This window comes from Ascaphus truei, chromosome 16, assembly GCF_040206685.1.
Source record: "Ascaphus truei isolate aAscTru1 chromosome 16, aAscTru1.hap1, whole genome shotgun sequence".
Classification (NCBI taxonomy): Eukaryota; Metazoa; Chordata; class Amphibia; order Anura; family Ascaphidae; genus Ascaphus; species Ascaphus truei.
The window spans coordinates 5,695,287-5,710,481 of NC_134498.1; the positions used below are offsets into that span (position 1 = coordinate 5,695,287).

A 15,195-nucleotide genomic window follows, 5' to 3' on the forward strand; every position below is an offset into this window, starting at 1 on the left:
ACAAGGACCAAACACAACTTATTAAAGCGGCACTCTCTACAAGGACCAAACACAACTTATTAAAGCGGCACTCTCAACAAGGACCAAACACAACTTATTAAAGCGGCACTCTCTACAAGGACCAAACACAACTTATTAAAGCGGCCCTCTCTACAAGGACCAAACACAACTTATTAAAGCGGCACTCTCTACAAGGACCAAACACAACTTATTAAAGCGGCACTCTCTACAAGGACCAAACACAACTTATTAAAGCGGCCCTCTCTACAAGGACCAAACAACTTATTAAAGCGGCCCTCTCTACAAGGACCAAACACAGCTTATTAAAGCGGCCCTCTCTACAAGGACCAAACACAACTTATTAAAGCGGCCCTCTCTACAAGGACCAAACACAGCTTATTAAAGCGGCCCTCTCCACAAGGACCACACACAACTTATTAAAGCGGCCCTCTCTACAAGGACCAAACACAACTTATTAAAGCGGCACTCTCCACAAGGACCAAACACAACTTATTAAAGCGACATGATTAATAGGTCTCATCTGTGTAATTGATACAAAATCTGACACCTATTAAGTATTTATTTTCAAATGAAAGTGAGACTTGAGGAGGGCTTGGAGCTACCCTGGCAGCTCCCTACCGTGTGATGTCACCGTGTGATGTCACTGTGTGATGAGCAAGCACATGTACAGCCAGAGCCCCCTCTCCTCCATCTTTATTGGCTCTGTGATAAGGACAGGGTGGGATAAGGGGAAAGAAAACACTTGATGGACCATCGCTCCCCTATTCAGAGGCCCATAAGAAACTCAACCTGTAACTCATTTCCCAAAAATGGAAAGTAGCCAAACGTTTGCTTTTTAGCATGGTTAGATTTCCTTAGGCTGTTCCCTACGTGTTGTAACAGACTCACCTCTTCCTGAATGTACTGGAGGAGGAACGGTGATGCTCGGAGATTGTCCACTGGAATATTAAAGAATCCCTGAATTTCTTTCTGATGCAGGTCCATGGTGATGAAGTGCGTTAACCCTTTGTGACAAGGAAACACAAAACCGACACAATCAGAACTACAGGCGGACAAGGGAGAGAAGCACAGACTATGAAGAACCAATGTCCTTTTCGCCAAGAGTTTGGAGCTTTGCCTGGAGACTGTTTGGTTAAACCAGATCTATAAATTGCACAAATAGAGGCAGCCAGGTTTGCACAGAGAATACACTTACTAAACAAACAGATACTAATGGATTTCCCCTTCAAAGACAGCACGAAGGAAAATCCCCTGAACGTCAGGTTGAAATCCCTCCAACGATAATGGGAAAGTGAATGCAAGGGCATTTAAAAAGGGTTGTTTTTATTTTGACACACAGGCCGCCACCACGGAACAGCCGCAACATCGGGCTCTCCTCAAACATACCTGCCTCCTACAGTAAGCTGCATAAGTGCTTCAAGCAGTGCCAGATAGTGTGATGTATTGACACCCATACAATGTCACCCATGTCAATCCCTAAATGTAATCGGAAGAGCTCTATGTGCAGTGATGCTACGAGAACCACAAAATAAGAAAGAAAACAACACATAGCACTTATAAAATAAACACACATTTCTCCGTCATCACATCCCTTTTTCGGTCTCACTAGTTAGGAAACCCCCTGCCTTGCAAACACAATGACCGCACATCACACTAGTCCTGGCCCCACTAATCCTTTCACTGTAGGTAGGGGCACCTCTAACTATTTAACCTTTAACCTTGCTCACATTGTTGACAAAATCCGACACCAGTGGCAGTCATCTGTAATCAATTTGTACATTTCAGCCAACTGTACAATGCTTCAGCCGCTCGGACACGGAGACGCCTCCTTCCGAATGATCACTAACACTAATCAAAATGGGACATTTGTCCACCTTCGCCGCAGCCGTTTCGCCGCCAGCCACTTGTAAGCTAAGTTTTATTACTAGTTTGGATAGGAGGTTAATTTGAGGGGTTTTAGCGGTTAGGGTGTTTACTTACCTTAGCAGAGGGGGAGGGTGAAATGGCAGCGGCCAAATGTCCTAGACCTTGTTATGTGCTGGTTACATTAACCCACGCAGGACCTGCTTATTTTATTCTAAGGCTATTTAATAACGTCTCTTGGCTTAAAAAAAAACTAATGCAAAAACCAAAAAAAAAAAAAAAAAACACAGCACCAGATTTATATTTGAAAATAAAATCCCATTTCATCTATTTTTTCTTTGATAGGTTCGCCAAATGTTTTCGCATCGGTATTGTTCCATTGGTGCAGCCAGCACAATGTCATACACAGACCCCTGTACAGATGTAGCCAACGGTATTCCAACCCGCGAATGCAGACGGGAAAGCCCCGCCCGCCTTCTCCCCCGTGCGGCGGATTCAAAGCCGCGTCTCCCGCCGGTGCGCCGTGTATGTCCCGCTGCAGCGCAATGCGGGTTGCGACAACGTTGGCTGCATCTGCATTTGACCTCTGGGTTGGGATTTCATTCTCGGCAGCGGAAACCGCTTTTTCAGTCTGCGTCCAGGTCACTGCGAACGCTTCTGCCTTACCAGCTTTGCACATCATTGAGGCCAACAACTTGGACACAATGGAGCCTCTCTTCCTCATCTTGCACTGCTTGCTGTAGGGGAAGTAGGGGATCACGCCGCTGATGGTCTTGGCACAAGACGTCCTGCACGCGTAGACCATGATTAGGAGTTCCATGATTGTGGTGTTCACATCCCTGGAAACACGGGAGAAACCCAACTGGAACGCTGTATCTCTCTTTCCCAAATCACATTGTGCTACGTACACAATGACACAATAAGTGTGCTACTTGCACAGCTGTTGCATATAGCAATAGTAAAGGCATTGCTATAACAAATACATGAATCGATGCGCATTGTTTGACCAACTTATTTGAACCACTTTGCAGAGGTATGCTATTTATTGATGGCCTATTTCCCCTTAAATAAGCACATAAGGACCTTGACATGTACATAGGGATATTGGAGTAATGCCGTGACATGTACACAATGGAGGAACAGAATGGATGTCGGGATATGAGAAATAGAAGGATCTACAGATCTAACTTTCTGGGAAGGTGGAGCCGGGAGAACGCAAGGTACACAATCAGTGCTGTCCCATTGACAAGATGCACAAGCCCATAATAGAGGTGGCGCGGACAAATACCGCAAGCTCACCGAAATATGCCCCGGGACAGAGAGAAAGGAACACGGATATTTAGGAAGCAGGGAATGGAGAGAAGACAGGAGCGATTGTAATGCAGGAAGTAGGAGTATAGGTAGGCTACTGGCTCATTGTCAATATCTCTATCAATTACACTGCAAGCCAGGGCCAACTCCAGTCCTCAAGGGCCACCAACAGGTCAGGTTTTCAGGATCTCTCTGCTTCATCACCGGTGCCTCAATCAGTCCCTGCTTCAGCACAAGTGGCTCAGAGTTGATTGAGCCACCTGTGCTGAAGCTGGGATATTCTGAAAAACATGACCTGTTGGGGGAGATGGGGGGGGGGGGGGGGGGGCTTGAGGACTGGAGTTGAGCACCAAAGATGCTAAAATGAGTGGCCTCTAAACTATTTAACCCTTTTGCTGCCACAGCCTGCAATGCATTGCTGGTCCGCCTGGCAGCAAAAATGGTTAATCCTGCCCAAGTATACTGGTGATAAGAGGCTAGAAAAATGTTGACTGAAATCTTACAAAAACAAAAGCAAATGAAAGCACTCGGTCCAAGGCGCCGTTGCTAGGTACGTGCAGGATGGGGGGCTGTTTACACCAAACACGGAGACGTGAGCCGGACTGCACATGAAGCGATTACTCACTTGGAAACCGTCTGGATGATGAAGACGTCCTTCCCTCGCACGGATTCCTGGATCTGAACGCGTGTTTCTGAGAAGAAAATGGACTGTTAGACTCATTCAGCTGAACCGTTAACGCTTTCTTCTCTCCCGTGCGGCGTTATAGAATCGGGAGGTGTCAGGCGACTAGAATGGCAATATACAAGACTAAATAAGATCACAAAATAGCGATTACTAAACAGATCGAACAGTAACAACACTTGGAATGAATAAGACAAAGTGCCAGTATAAAGTATTACACACACACACACACACACACACACACACACACACACACACACACACACGCAGTATAAAGTACCAAACACACACACACACACATATAAAATAGTATGCACACAGCAGTATAAAGTACTATACACAGACACATACCAGTATAAAACTATTATACACACACACACACACACCAGTATAAAGTACTATACACACACACACACACCTGTATAAAGTACTATGCACAGACCCACAGCAGTATAAAGACACACACACTATACACAGACACACCAGTATAAAGTACTATACACAAAGACACAGACCAGAGTTGTTTTCTTAGTACTAGTAAGAAGTGGAGGAGAAAGCTGCTATACTGACAGTTATTTATTAGCAAAGTGATATTATTAAAACGTGTTTACCTAGATTCAAAGTGACAAACCGACGAGAGGTTACACAAAGTGTTAATATCGGCTGTGTAATTGATACAAGGGAGCAGCATTAGGCTCTCCTCACTGGCAGCAATCACGCAGAATAAAGACAGCGCGAGAGAAATGAGCACCGCAGGCAGAACTGCCCACTAACAGGCCAAGGTCACAAACTATATCATGGCTCTGCTGTTATAGGAAACAGCATGTGCTTCACAAAGCAGCTCCCAGGCAGCAAGAGAAACATCATAGCCCGGATTCATATTATTACAAAGTGCACTTATTATGGAAGTCAGCCATCAGCTTTCTTATACAAGTTAATATGGCAGTCACCGTAACACAGGAGTGGCCATCGCCAGTCCTCAAAGGGCCACCAACAGGTCTGGTTTCAAGCAAATCCCTGCTTCAGCACAGGTGGCTCAAAGACAAGCTACCTGTGCTGAAGCAGGGATATCCTTAAAGCCCGGCCTCTTGGTGGCCCTGGAGGACTGGCAACGGCCACTCCTGCACAGAAAGCATTTCATTTTAACGTATCCCTTTATGCTTTGCATGAAGTCCTAGCGCGCGGAGAAGGGGTTAAATCAGCAGGGTTTAGAAGGCAAGCAGAGATTTCCAACATCCATAAAAGATGAAGGCTACAGACAACTGCCATCATTACACAGACCAAGGCGTATTAATGGGAAGCACATACTAACACGCTGTGTATACCATATACAACAGTATAGTGAAAAAAGGGGGGATATTTCTACCAAAACATTCAAAAGCAACAAGAGAAATGGGCCTGGCGTGATGTGACGCGTACGCAGGGGGAGGATCCCCTGGCAATGGGCGGCCTGGTAGTTCATTCCTCATTACATAATAGGTCACAGACATCTCTCGGTATGGACATGCAAAAGAAAATCCCTCCACGGAAAACGCTCTCACCTCTGTTTGTCTCTTGATACACCAGCACTTTACCAAGCTCAACCCCCAGCCGCCTGTCAAAGGAAGGAAAGGAAATTCAGCGCACTAGCCAAGACAAGCGACAACATACCGCCCCACACATCAGTAACGCAATGTAGTAAATGGGCGCCCGTTATTTAGGATCTCGGTGCAGGGAGCACTTTATGGGGCAGGTTTCCCGGGGTGTGCCCACACTGCAATTACGATCATTCTCTCCAAGAATATGCAGTTTAAACTCCCGCAGAATGACAAAATGTACCGCCACCAACGCAAACGCAGTGCCTACTGGGAGAAATTACATGGCTTAATTACACAAATTAAGTCAATTCTCACTGAGGTCCAGGCTTACAGTTTCTCTTTCTGAATGATGCTTCCGAACCCAGGTGAGCGCAAACTTTTGGAGTTGCGCGCCCCTGTCAGCTCCCCAAGCCCCCCTTACTTTATTACCGGCATCAAATGACGCCGTAGCATCAAATGGACCCGTTGCCATGGCGACTGGCGGCAAATGCCGCCGCGGCACAAGGCTTCTGAATCCCTGCAAGTAGGTACAGAGGCCTCACGCGATCCCCAAGGCATTTAAATGAAATGCTTTGGAGAAGAGCGTGGGGACTCTGCAACTGCCGTGCGCCCTCAAAAACAAAGCCCACGCCCCCCCCCCCCCCCCTGTTTGCGCACCCCTGTCCTAACCTGTTGATTTATAAGAATTGTACAAGAATGAGAGATTTAGGAGTAGGTGTGCGAGTTAAAGCTGCAGACCAAGCAATATCCTACACGTGTCTTTTTTTATTTTATTTTAATTAATCAGTTCTGTGCTATGAGAAAATACTTGTAGCAGTTTTTTTAAACTACTCAATGACATTTTTAATGTATTATAATGCAACAAGCCTTTTTTTGTTGAGTCAATACTCCTCTGCAGCCATTTAGTGAACCCCGAGCCGAATCTTTGCTGATCGATTGACAACTTAGCTAATTACTTATCATTGTGTGGGTTGTATTGATGCACTTATTAACAGGGGATGGGGGGGGGGGGGGGCGGCAGCTTGGACAGCAGCTTTAAAAACTCTGCAGTCAATGATTTAATATTTCGACTAATATTATCAGTGTTTATTCTTCACTATCAGGCAACATAAAGCGAAATTCATTAAGGGATGGATGTCACTGAAGGCGTAGTCAAAATACAGTAAGTGGTATAGTTTTTATTCATATTTTTAATTGAGAGCAGGGCAAATTAACCCTTTTTATGATGGAAGTGTTTGGAACACTAGTAACCAGGGTATTAACCCTTTCACGGTCAAAAGATCCGATTGCAGGCCCCTCCGGCAGCTAATTATCGATATAACCTACAAACAATTAAATTAAATAGGAAAAAAGTGATTTGTGGAGCTTGGAAAACTTTTGCGACTTTTACCAGATTATTCCCAAATGTACACCCCACTCCCCCTCCCCCCCCATCAGGGAATGTCATTATTTATTCCCAACGTGCTCTTCAGCAGTCAAGAGGTTAAGAGGAACTCTCGACAAACTTTTCAACAAAGGATATTTTAGAAGACATTTCAAACTATTTCTAAAACTTTTAAATGAAGCTAGCAGACAGCTTTCAACAACCTGTGTTTTACACGTATTGTGATTGCCACCGTGTTTCATGCTGCGATAGAAAAAGAAAGAAACCCACAAAATCAGCATTTTCTTTTAACAAATTTCAAAGCTTGGGAAAGTGCATGACCTCCAAGAAAAGGCGAATAGGAAGAGACAGCAACACACAGGCGCAACACACGGGCGCCACGCACACGGGCGCCGCTCACACGGGCGCCGCGCACACAGGGCTGATACTTTATACTTACTCCGCCATTTTTTTCGCTAGCTCCATGCACGATGCGTTGGAATTGGCAGAGAACAGCACCAGGCCACCTTTGGTGATATTCATCTTGGGAGTTTGTGGCCGCTTCGGACACAAACCTCAGGACCTAGAGTCCTCCTAATACAAAACGGAAGAGAAAAAAAGGAGGTATAATAAAGGCCTTTCTTATTCAGAACAGAATGCATCCCGATTCGGACAACCAGTGGCCCAAGTTATCTATTGAAAAATCCACATTATTCTTTCAAATCTGAATATAGCATTCTGACTTGTGACCATACGAGTGTGAACAAGCACCACTTAATAAAATTATAATTACTCACCTGTCCATGCAATACAGCTCTGCCCTGAGCAGCATACACGCTAATTCCCAGTACATGTGAAACAGAGATGCTGTGGCAATCCTACGAACCTCAAACTGTGCCCTCCCATTTCAGCGGACAGCACTCAGATGTCCCAAATCCTCCCCCTCTGTGCCTTCTCCCCCTCTAGGTCAGTCGAAGCCAGCCCATCACCACCAGATATACTTGTACGCAGTTTGGGGGGTAAACAAGGCTCAACACAAACACAGGTTTATCTTAAATGGTCACACCTTTGTTATTGTGATTATATTATCAGCACACATACCATTGATTTTACGTGCTCATGCCCATCTGCAAGAAATGATTTCAAGTTGTGACCGTAATGCAGGCCAAGAGTTTGAATCCACGGCTCTCCATCTCTATAAAAGGGTGCTACGCTTCAGCACGACTCCGCTCTTATTCATATAAATGGTAGTAAAGCGTGCAGAAGAGTAGCATCTTTTTATGGTTCCTGGCCCATGTTGTATTCACACCGCTAGTGGCAGCTGCTCATTGCTGTGGATGTCACACATCCCATGCAGGTTACTGATTCACACATGTTGTGTGGCTGTCAGCACAGTTGAAACCATCAGAGAACGTTTACAATTATTGCTTCGGTAACACCACCAAAACGTGGCTCTGTAACAAACGCTCAATTTGACACAAACAAAAGGGTTTGTGGGTGACCTTGTGGTCCGGCACATGCAAAGCATCGCAGGAACTCAGACAGGACAAATCATTATTAGGAATCTTTTTGTAAACAACTGATTGTTCCAGACTAGAAATCTTAATGTGAAATAACAAGAAACCAGTAAAAGGCGGCCTATATTAGGGGTGCTGAACACCAGTCCTCAAGACTTCCCCTCCTCCTCAAACAGGTCAGGTTTTCAGGATATCCCTGCTTCAGCACAGGTGGCTCAATCAATGGCTCAGTCAAAGTAGGGATATCCTTAAAACCTGACCTTTGGGGAGGGGGTCGTCAGGACTGGAGTTGAGAACCCCCGAGTATGAATTCACTTAGCTACTGCAGCTACATGTTAATTATACGAGCCACCTGTGCTGTAGCTGAGATATCCTTAAAACCTGACCTGTTGGGGGGAGGGGGGGAGGGGTCTTGAGCATCCCTGGTCTGTATCTCTCTCTCCCTCACCCCCCTCTCCCCCTCCGGGGCTGTGCAGTGAGTAACTGGTCACGATCCCTCTTTACACGGATGAGGAACGCAACTTCTGGAGCGAAGTTTTCATGCTAAGTGCTGGACATTTGCCACCAGATTCTAAATATATCAGCGCTGTGCATATAAACGCACTATATAACACCACAGCTGTTCTTAACTACCTCCAGTGAACCACAAAACACAGAGACAGATCTTCCTGCAGATCTGGATGGCACCAAGAGAGGTACCCCACTGTGAACCCCCCACCCCCGTCACTAACTAGCCCCATATAAAAAATTACCCACAGTGTATGTTACATTATATCTCGCCCTTTTCGTTGGGGCAAAATGTTCTACTAAATATAGCTTGATCTCCGATATATTTTGGACAGCTGTTTGTGTGATCGCTTTGCATTTGGACACCTCTTAAGATATCGGAACCACATTTTGCATGATGGTTCCTGAGATCAAGGAGCAGGTTTTTTGGATACAATTGGACGCCATTTTGAATCAAGATGGCGGACTGAACTTTTCAAAACTGCACCGATTTTAACCAAATTTAATCAGGATAGTAAGTAGCCGGGCGGAATGTAGAAAATGCAGGTTTTCCACATTGGTAACTTTATGTTGGATGCTGCAGTGGGAAAGGAAAAAAAAAATTGTATGTTTTTATGCCTGATGGGGAAAAAAAAAAAGTATCGTTTATCCAACAGCGTTACAATAAGACATACATTTTGTGCATTAACAAAAAAATGTTTTTATCCATTTATAAATCTCAGTATTTTTTGGTTTCTTAGAATTCGAGTAACGCCAGGTCTTTTCCGCTAGTAAAATGGTAAACTGCAGTTTCACAGCCACTTAATTCCCCTTCATTGCAATTTCTACGTGTGACCGCACTGTGAACACATCCTTCCCACACTGGATGCATTTCTGGGCCCTGCTGCGGTGACACGACTGTCCTGTATCACGGATTCGCCGTTACTGCACGGATGCGATTTACTGGGGCGCCATTCCGCCATAGAAAAGGCGAGGCCATCTGAGATTAACTCATTAAGGCTAGGCCATGAAGGTCAGAATGAGGTCTCCTCGCCCATTGTGTTTATGAGCGCGACGGATCCAACAATTAGATGTCAAGGCCACTTATGAATAAAACCTACGTACAACATGCAAGAAAATGATCTGCGTCGGGTAACATCACTAGTTGGTTACTGCAGTAAGTTATTACTCATGAAGTCAAAAAGGTGATAAGCAGTTGGTCAGGTTAATGTTCCACTGCTTGACCTTGAAAGCAACTCTTGGAACGATCCAAGATAAGGTGTTGTTTTGGCATTAGCAAAGTATGCAGTCCTATGTAAAAGATTATTCTCAGCAAGTGTTAATTACAAGCGCATAATTAGTCAACCGCAGCGTTTAGGACAGGGGGGGAGGGGGAGGGGAAGGGGGAACTAACAGTTCAGGTTTTCAGGATATCCTTGCTTCAGCACAGGTGGCTCAATCTGTCCCTGCTTCAGCAGAGGTGGCTCAGTCCTTGCTTCAGTCAATGGCCTCTGATTGGGCCACCTGTGCTGAAGCTGGGAGATCTTTAATACCTGACCTGTTGGGGGGGTTGAGGGGGGGTCTTGAGGACTGGAGTTGAGCCCCCCCCACCCCCCCCTGCTCCGCACCGGAAGGGGAATGAAGCCGTAAAGATTTGCCATCTGGTTTTTTTTTCTACTTTTTTTAAATCCAAGATAGATTACAATCTGCTTTACAGGCACAAAAAGCAACCTCTTAAAAGCACCCCTCCCCCTCATAAAAACCAACCAATGTGAGTTTAACGCCTCTACTGTTAGTGTGTTTGTCCCCGCGCATGTCCTGTTTCTTTTCTCATGTTTTTCTAGTGTTAAAACCATGATTTTAACATCTAGCTTCTGAAGGCGCCATGGTAACATTCAGACTGCTCTGGGAAGAGCTTCATTTTAACCTCCCAGACAGTTAATATGTAAAACGCTCATATCTCCGGAACGAAGCGGGAGATTTAAAATACATTAATAACTAAAACAGGTTTGGAAAGAAGCACCCCCCCCCCCCAAACCGCCTAGCAGAGCGCAGCAATGCCTTCCCTCACATCCGGTGCTCCCTGGCCTCGCTCCTTCACGCAGGCGCGAGCGGGGGATGACGCGGCCAGGTGGCGGTACAGGGAGGAGCCAAGGTGTTTTTGTTTTTTTAGAAACCACAGCCGGGAGCAAGCGCGCTCTTTCTGCTCCCGGCTGACACGTTCGATTGCCTCTGTCATTACTTGTATGTGTTTATGTGTAGGCATTGGGTAAGGAGGGGAGGAGGAGGTCCCTCACAGCCTCCCAAGCGACCTCTTAAAGCAGGGGTGGGCAAAACCAGTCCTCAAGGGCCACCAACAGGTCAGGCTTTAGGAGATCCCTGCTTCAGCACAAGTGGCTCAATCTTTGATTGAGCCATCTGTGCTGAAGCAGGGATCTGCTAAAAACCTAACCTGCTGGCAGCCCATGAGGACTGGATATGCCCACCCCTGTCTTAAAGCTACAACAAGTATTAAATACAAGAATAGTTGCTGTACTTACACAAATAGTTAGCATAATAGTTCATAGTGTGGTGCACGGTGACCCGGGAGAAACTGAGAAGCTGGTACACACCAGATCTGTATTGCATGTGAATTATATCTTTATGTACTGCTGTAAATCACAAAAGGTTAAAAAAAATAAATGTAATTAAATTGAATAGTGACACGAAAGGGTTGATATTTAGGTTGGCAGTGGCAGCGTGTGCACAGCCACCTGTCACATTCTGTGTGTTATATACAGCAGGACGAATAGCAGCTATTGGTCTCAAAACATGCAAAGTGGTGTGTCTGCATGGCCAGCTCTGTGTGACATACAGGTCTCGCTCTACACCAGTGTTTTACAACCGGGGTTGTAACGGGTTCCTTGCAATTTTCAGCTCATCTGAAGATTGTTCCAAAGACAGATGTGAGTAGGGTGGCAGGCTCTGCACTTCCTTAACCCAGGCTGTGCTGGAAAGCTGTGTAATACGGCAGGCATAAGATTATAGGGGTCCGTGTTAAAATGGATAAGCAGCAAGAGGTGACACTGTGATTGCTCATTTGCATGTCATTACCCAGAATCCCTGGCTGCAGACCCACCATGTGAATGTGTTCACAAATGATATGACCAAATACAGAAGAATTTACAATGCATCTGATCTCAGACGCGCTATTAGAGAGGGTTGGGGTTCCATACAATGCATCTGATCTCAGACGCGCTATTAGAGAGGGTTGGGGTTCCATACAATGCATCTGATCTCAGACGCGCTATTAGAGAGGGTTGGGGTTTCTTACAATGCATCTGATCTCAGAAGCGCTATTAGAGAGGGTCGGGGTTCTGCACAATTTCACAATATAATTATAGGTTTCCTTAACAAACAAAAAGAACACTGCTCTGCACACTACATTGAACTAGGGGAGACTCACTGCATTATTCCCCAGTCTGCAGAGCACCATATAGTCACAGTGCTATAAATATCACATTCACATTAAAAAAAATGCATAAAATGGATCAGCAATGATCAAACTGCAGGGCTCTGGCATGGCCATCACTGCACAGCTCACTCGGAAGAGAGTTACTGAGAGAGGAACTAGAGGACACAGAATACACAAGGACACGGATTGATTGCATTACATGTTGATGACAGACCCGAGATTAATCCAGACGGTTCTGGATGGGCCTGCAATGCAATAACCGCGTCCGCAGCGGCTGAGACATGGATAACAGAAGGCACAGAGCACCTACCCCTTCCTCTCCATGTGTAATGAGCCACGCTCACAACAAAAGGAGAAGCACTAGCACGTGTGACAAGCACAGATAAAGGAGACCAGCCGTACCAAAGACACCAGCCCTCCCACTCTGGGCCTTATGACCCAAGATGTGAACCCGCCTGCGCGGAACAATTATTTTAGTGCCATTTAAATGGGGATAAACTCTTCCCCAGGACAGGAACTGGGGCCGCAGTGTCCGGACAACGGGATAATACTGCGCTGGAGATCACAAAGCGGCTGCAATCAGGGACACGGAGTGGGGGATCTGCCACAGAATAATCCCAACACGTGAGGCATCATTGTATATCTCAGGCACAAGAGACGCACAGCAACATGGGGGAATAAAATGGCATGTGTATGTAATGTGCAATCCATGTAACAGAGGAAGTGTGTGATATATATATATATATATATATATTTTTATTTTTTTTAAATATTACATATATTTATACAGAAATAAAGCAACAGGCACACCATCAATATGCAAGATGCAAGATGCAAGATGCTACCCCCCTGGAGCGCTTGATGGAGGCCCCAGTGGGTAGCCGAAACGTTGGGCCGATAGAAGACAATTTCTTTTTGCATATTTTTGGCTTGCCGATCCCGTTATTATTATTGTACAGTACCTTATAGGTACTCTTATAGCAGGACCCTCTCCTGCAGTCTGGTCTACACTATCCAACTGTGTGCCCCAATCCCGGAGACACGCACACAATGGGACAAGGACAAGGACACACACACAATGGGACAAGGACACACACACACACACACACACACACAATGGGACAAGGACACACACAATGGGACAAGGACACACAGACACACACAATGGGACAAGGACACACAGACACACACAATGGGACAAGGACACACAGACACACACAATGGGACAAGGACACACAGACACACACAATGGGACAAGGACACACAGACACACACAATGGGACAAGGACACACACAATGGGACAAGGACACACAGACACACACAATGGGACAAGGACACACAGACACAGACACACACAATGGGACAGGGACACACACAATGGGACAAGGACACACAGACACACACAATGGGACAAGGACACACAGACACACACAATGGGACAAGGACACACAGACACACACAATGGGACAAGGACACACATACACACACAATGGGACAAGGAAACACACACACACAATGGGACAAGGAAACACAGACACACACAATGGGAAAGGAGACACAGACACACACAATGGGACAAGGACACACAGACACACACAATGGGACAAGGACACACAGACACACACAATGGAACAAGGAGACAGACACACAGTGAGACACAATGGGACAAGGACACACATACACAATGGGACAAGGAGACACAGTGACACACACACCGCCCGGATAACTCACCCAGTATGGGCTGTGGGGGGCCCCCTTGTCAGACGGATTCTCGGCCCCGGGCCCGGGTTACCCGCGGGTGAGCGCCCGTCTCTCCCACACTGAAAATGGCGGCACCGCAAATGCCTGGGGAGCGCAGAACACATCGATCAAAGCTTAGTCCGCCCCGTGTGTGACGTCACCAGACACACGGGCGGTCAATGGCAGGCATAGAAATGGAGCGAGCGCATCGATCCCCACTGACAGGAGAGCATCAGATGTCCATAGAGACCAGCCCATCTAATACAGGGACCAGCCCATCTAATACAGGGACCAGCCCATCTAATACAGGGACCAGCCCATCTAATACAGGGACCAGCCCATCTAATACAGGGACCAGCCCATCTAATACAAAGAGCAGGGACCAGCCCATCTAATACAAAGAGCGGGGACCAGCCCATCTGATACAAGGAGGGGTGCCCAACCCATCTAATACAAGGAGGGGGCCCAGTCCATCTGATACAAGGAGGGGTGCCCAACCCATCTAATACAGGGAGGGGGTACAAGCCCATCTAATACAAGGAGGGGGGATCAGCCCATCAAATACAAGGAGGGGTGACCAGCCCATCTAATACAAGGAGGGGTGCCCAACCCATCTAATACAAGGAGGGGTGCCCAACCCATCTAATACAAGGAGGGGTGACCAGACCATCTGATACAAGGAGCGGGGACCAGCCCATCTGATACAAGAAACCGGGACCAGCCCATCTAATACAAGGAGCGGGGAGCAGCCCATCTAATACAAGGAGCGGGGAGCAGCCCACCTGATACAAGGAGGGGTGCCCAACCCATCTAATACAAGGAGGGGTGACCAGCCCATCTGATAAAAGGAGGGGTGCCCAACCCATCTAATACAAGGAGGGGTGCCCAACCCATCTAATACAAGGAGGGGTGCCCAGCCCATCTAATACAAGGAGGGGTGACCAGTCCATCTGATACAAGGAGCCGGGACCAGCCCATCTGATACAAGGAGCCGGGACCAGCCCATCTGATACAAGGAGGGGTGACCAGCCCATCTGATACAAGGAGGGGTGCCCAACCCATCTAATACAAGGAGGGGTGACCAGCCCATCTGATACAAGGAGGGGTGCCCAACCCATCTAATACAAGGAGGGGTGCCCAGCCCATCTAATACAAGGAGGGGTGCCCAGCCCATCTAATA

At 46.6% G+C, this 15,195-nt stretch overlaps 1 protein-coding gene across 12 annotated transcripts in view; it reads right to left on the reverse strand.

Annotated features, from left to right (window-relative positions):
* LOC142467259 (phosphoribosyl pyrophosphate synthase-associated protein 2-like) overlaps positions 1-14,126 on the reverse strand; it is a 40,615-nt gene extending 26,489 nt beyond the window's left edge. For 7 of the 12 annotated variants that reach the window (XM_075572734.1, XM_075572732.1, XM_075572728.1 and 4 more), the window contains exons 1-6: positions 14,007-14,126; positions 7,278-7,411; positions 5,419-5,471; positions 3,821-3,887; positions 2,551-2,723; positions 910-1,025 (exon numbers count right to left, since the gene is read on the reverse strand). In XM_075572734.1, the coding sequence (XP_075428849.1) occupies positions 910-1,025; positions 2,551-2,723; positions 3,821-3,887; positions 5,419-5,471; positions 7,278-7,360 (492 nt within the window). In that variant the 5' untranslated portion in view covers positions 7,361-7,411; positions 14,007-14,126. The other 5 variants (XM_075572725.1, XM_075572727.1, XM_075572724.1 and 2 more) reach the window with 5 other exon arrangements.
* Between the last annotated feature and the right edge of the window lie 1,069 nt (positions 14,127-15,195).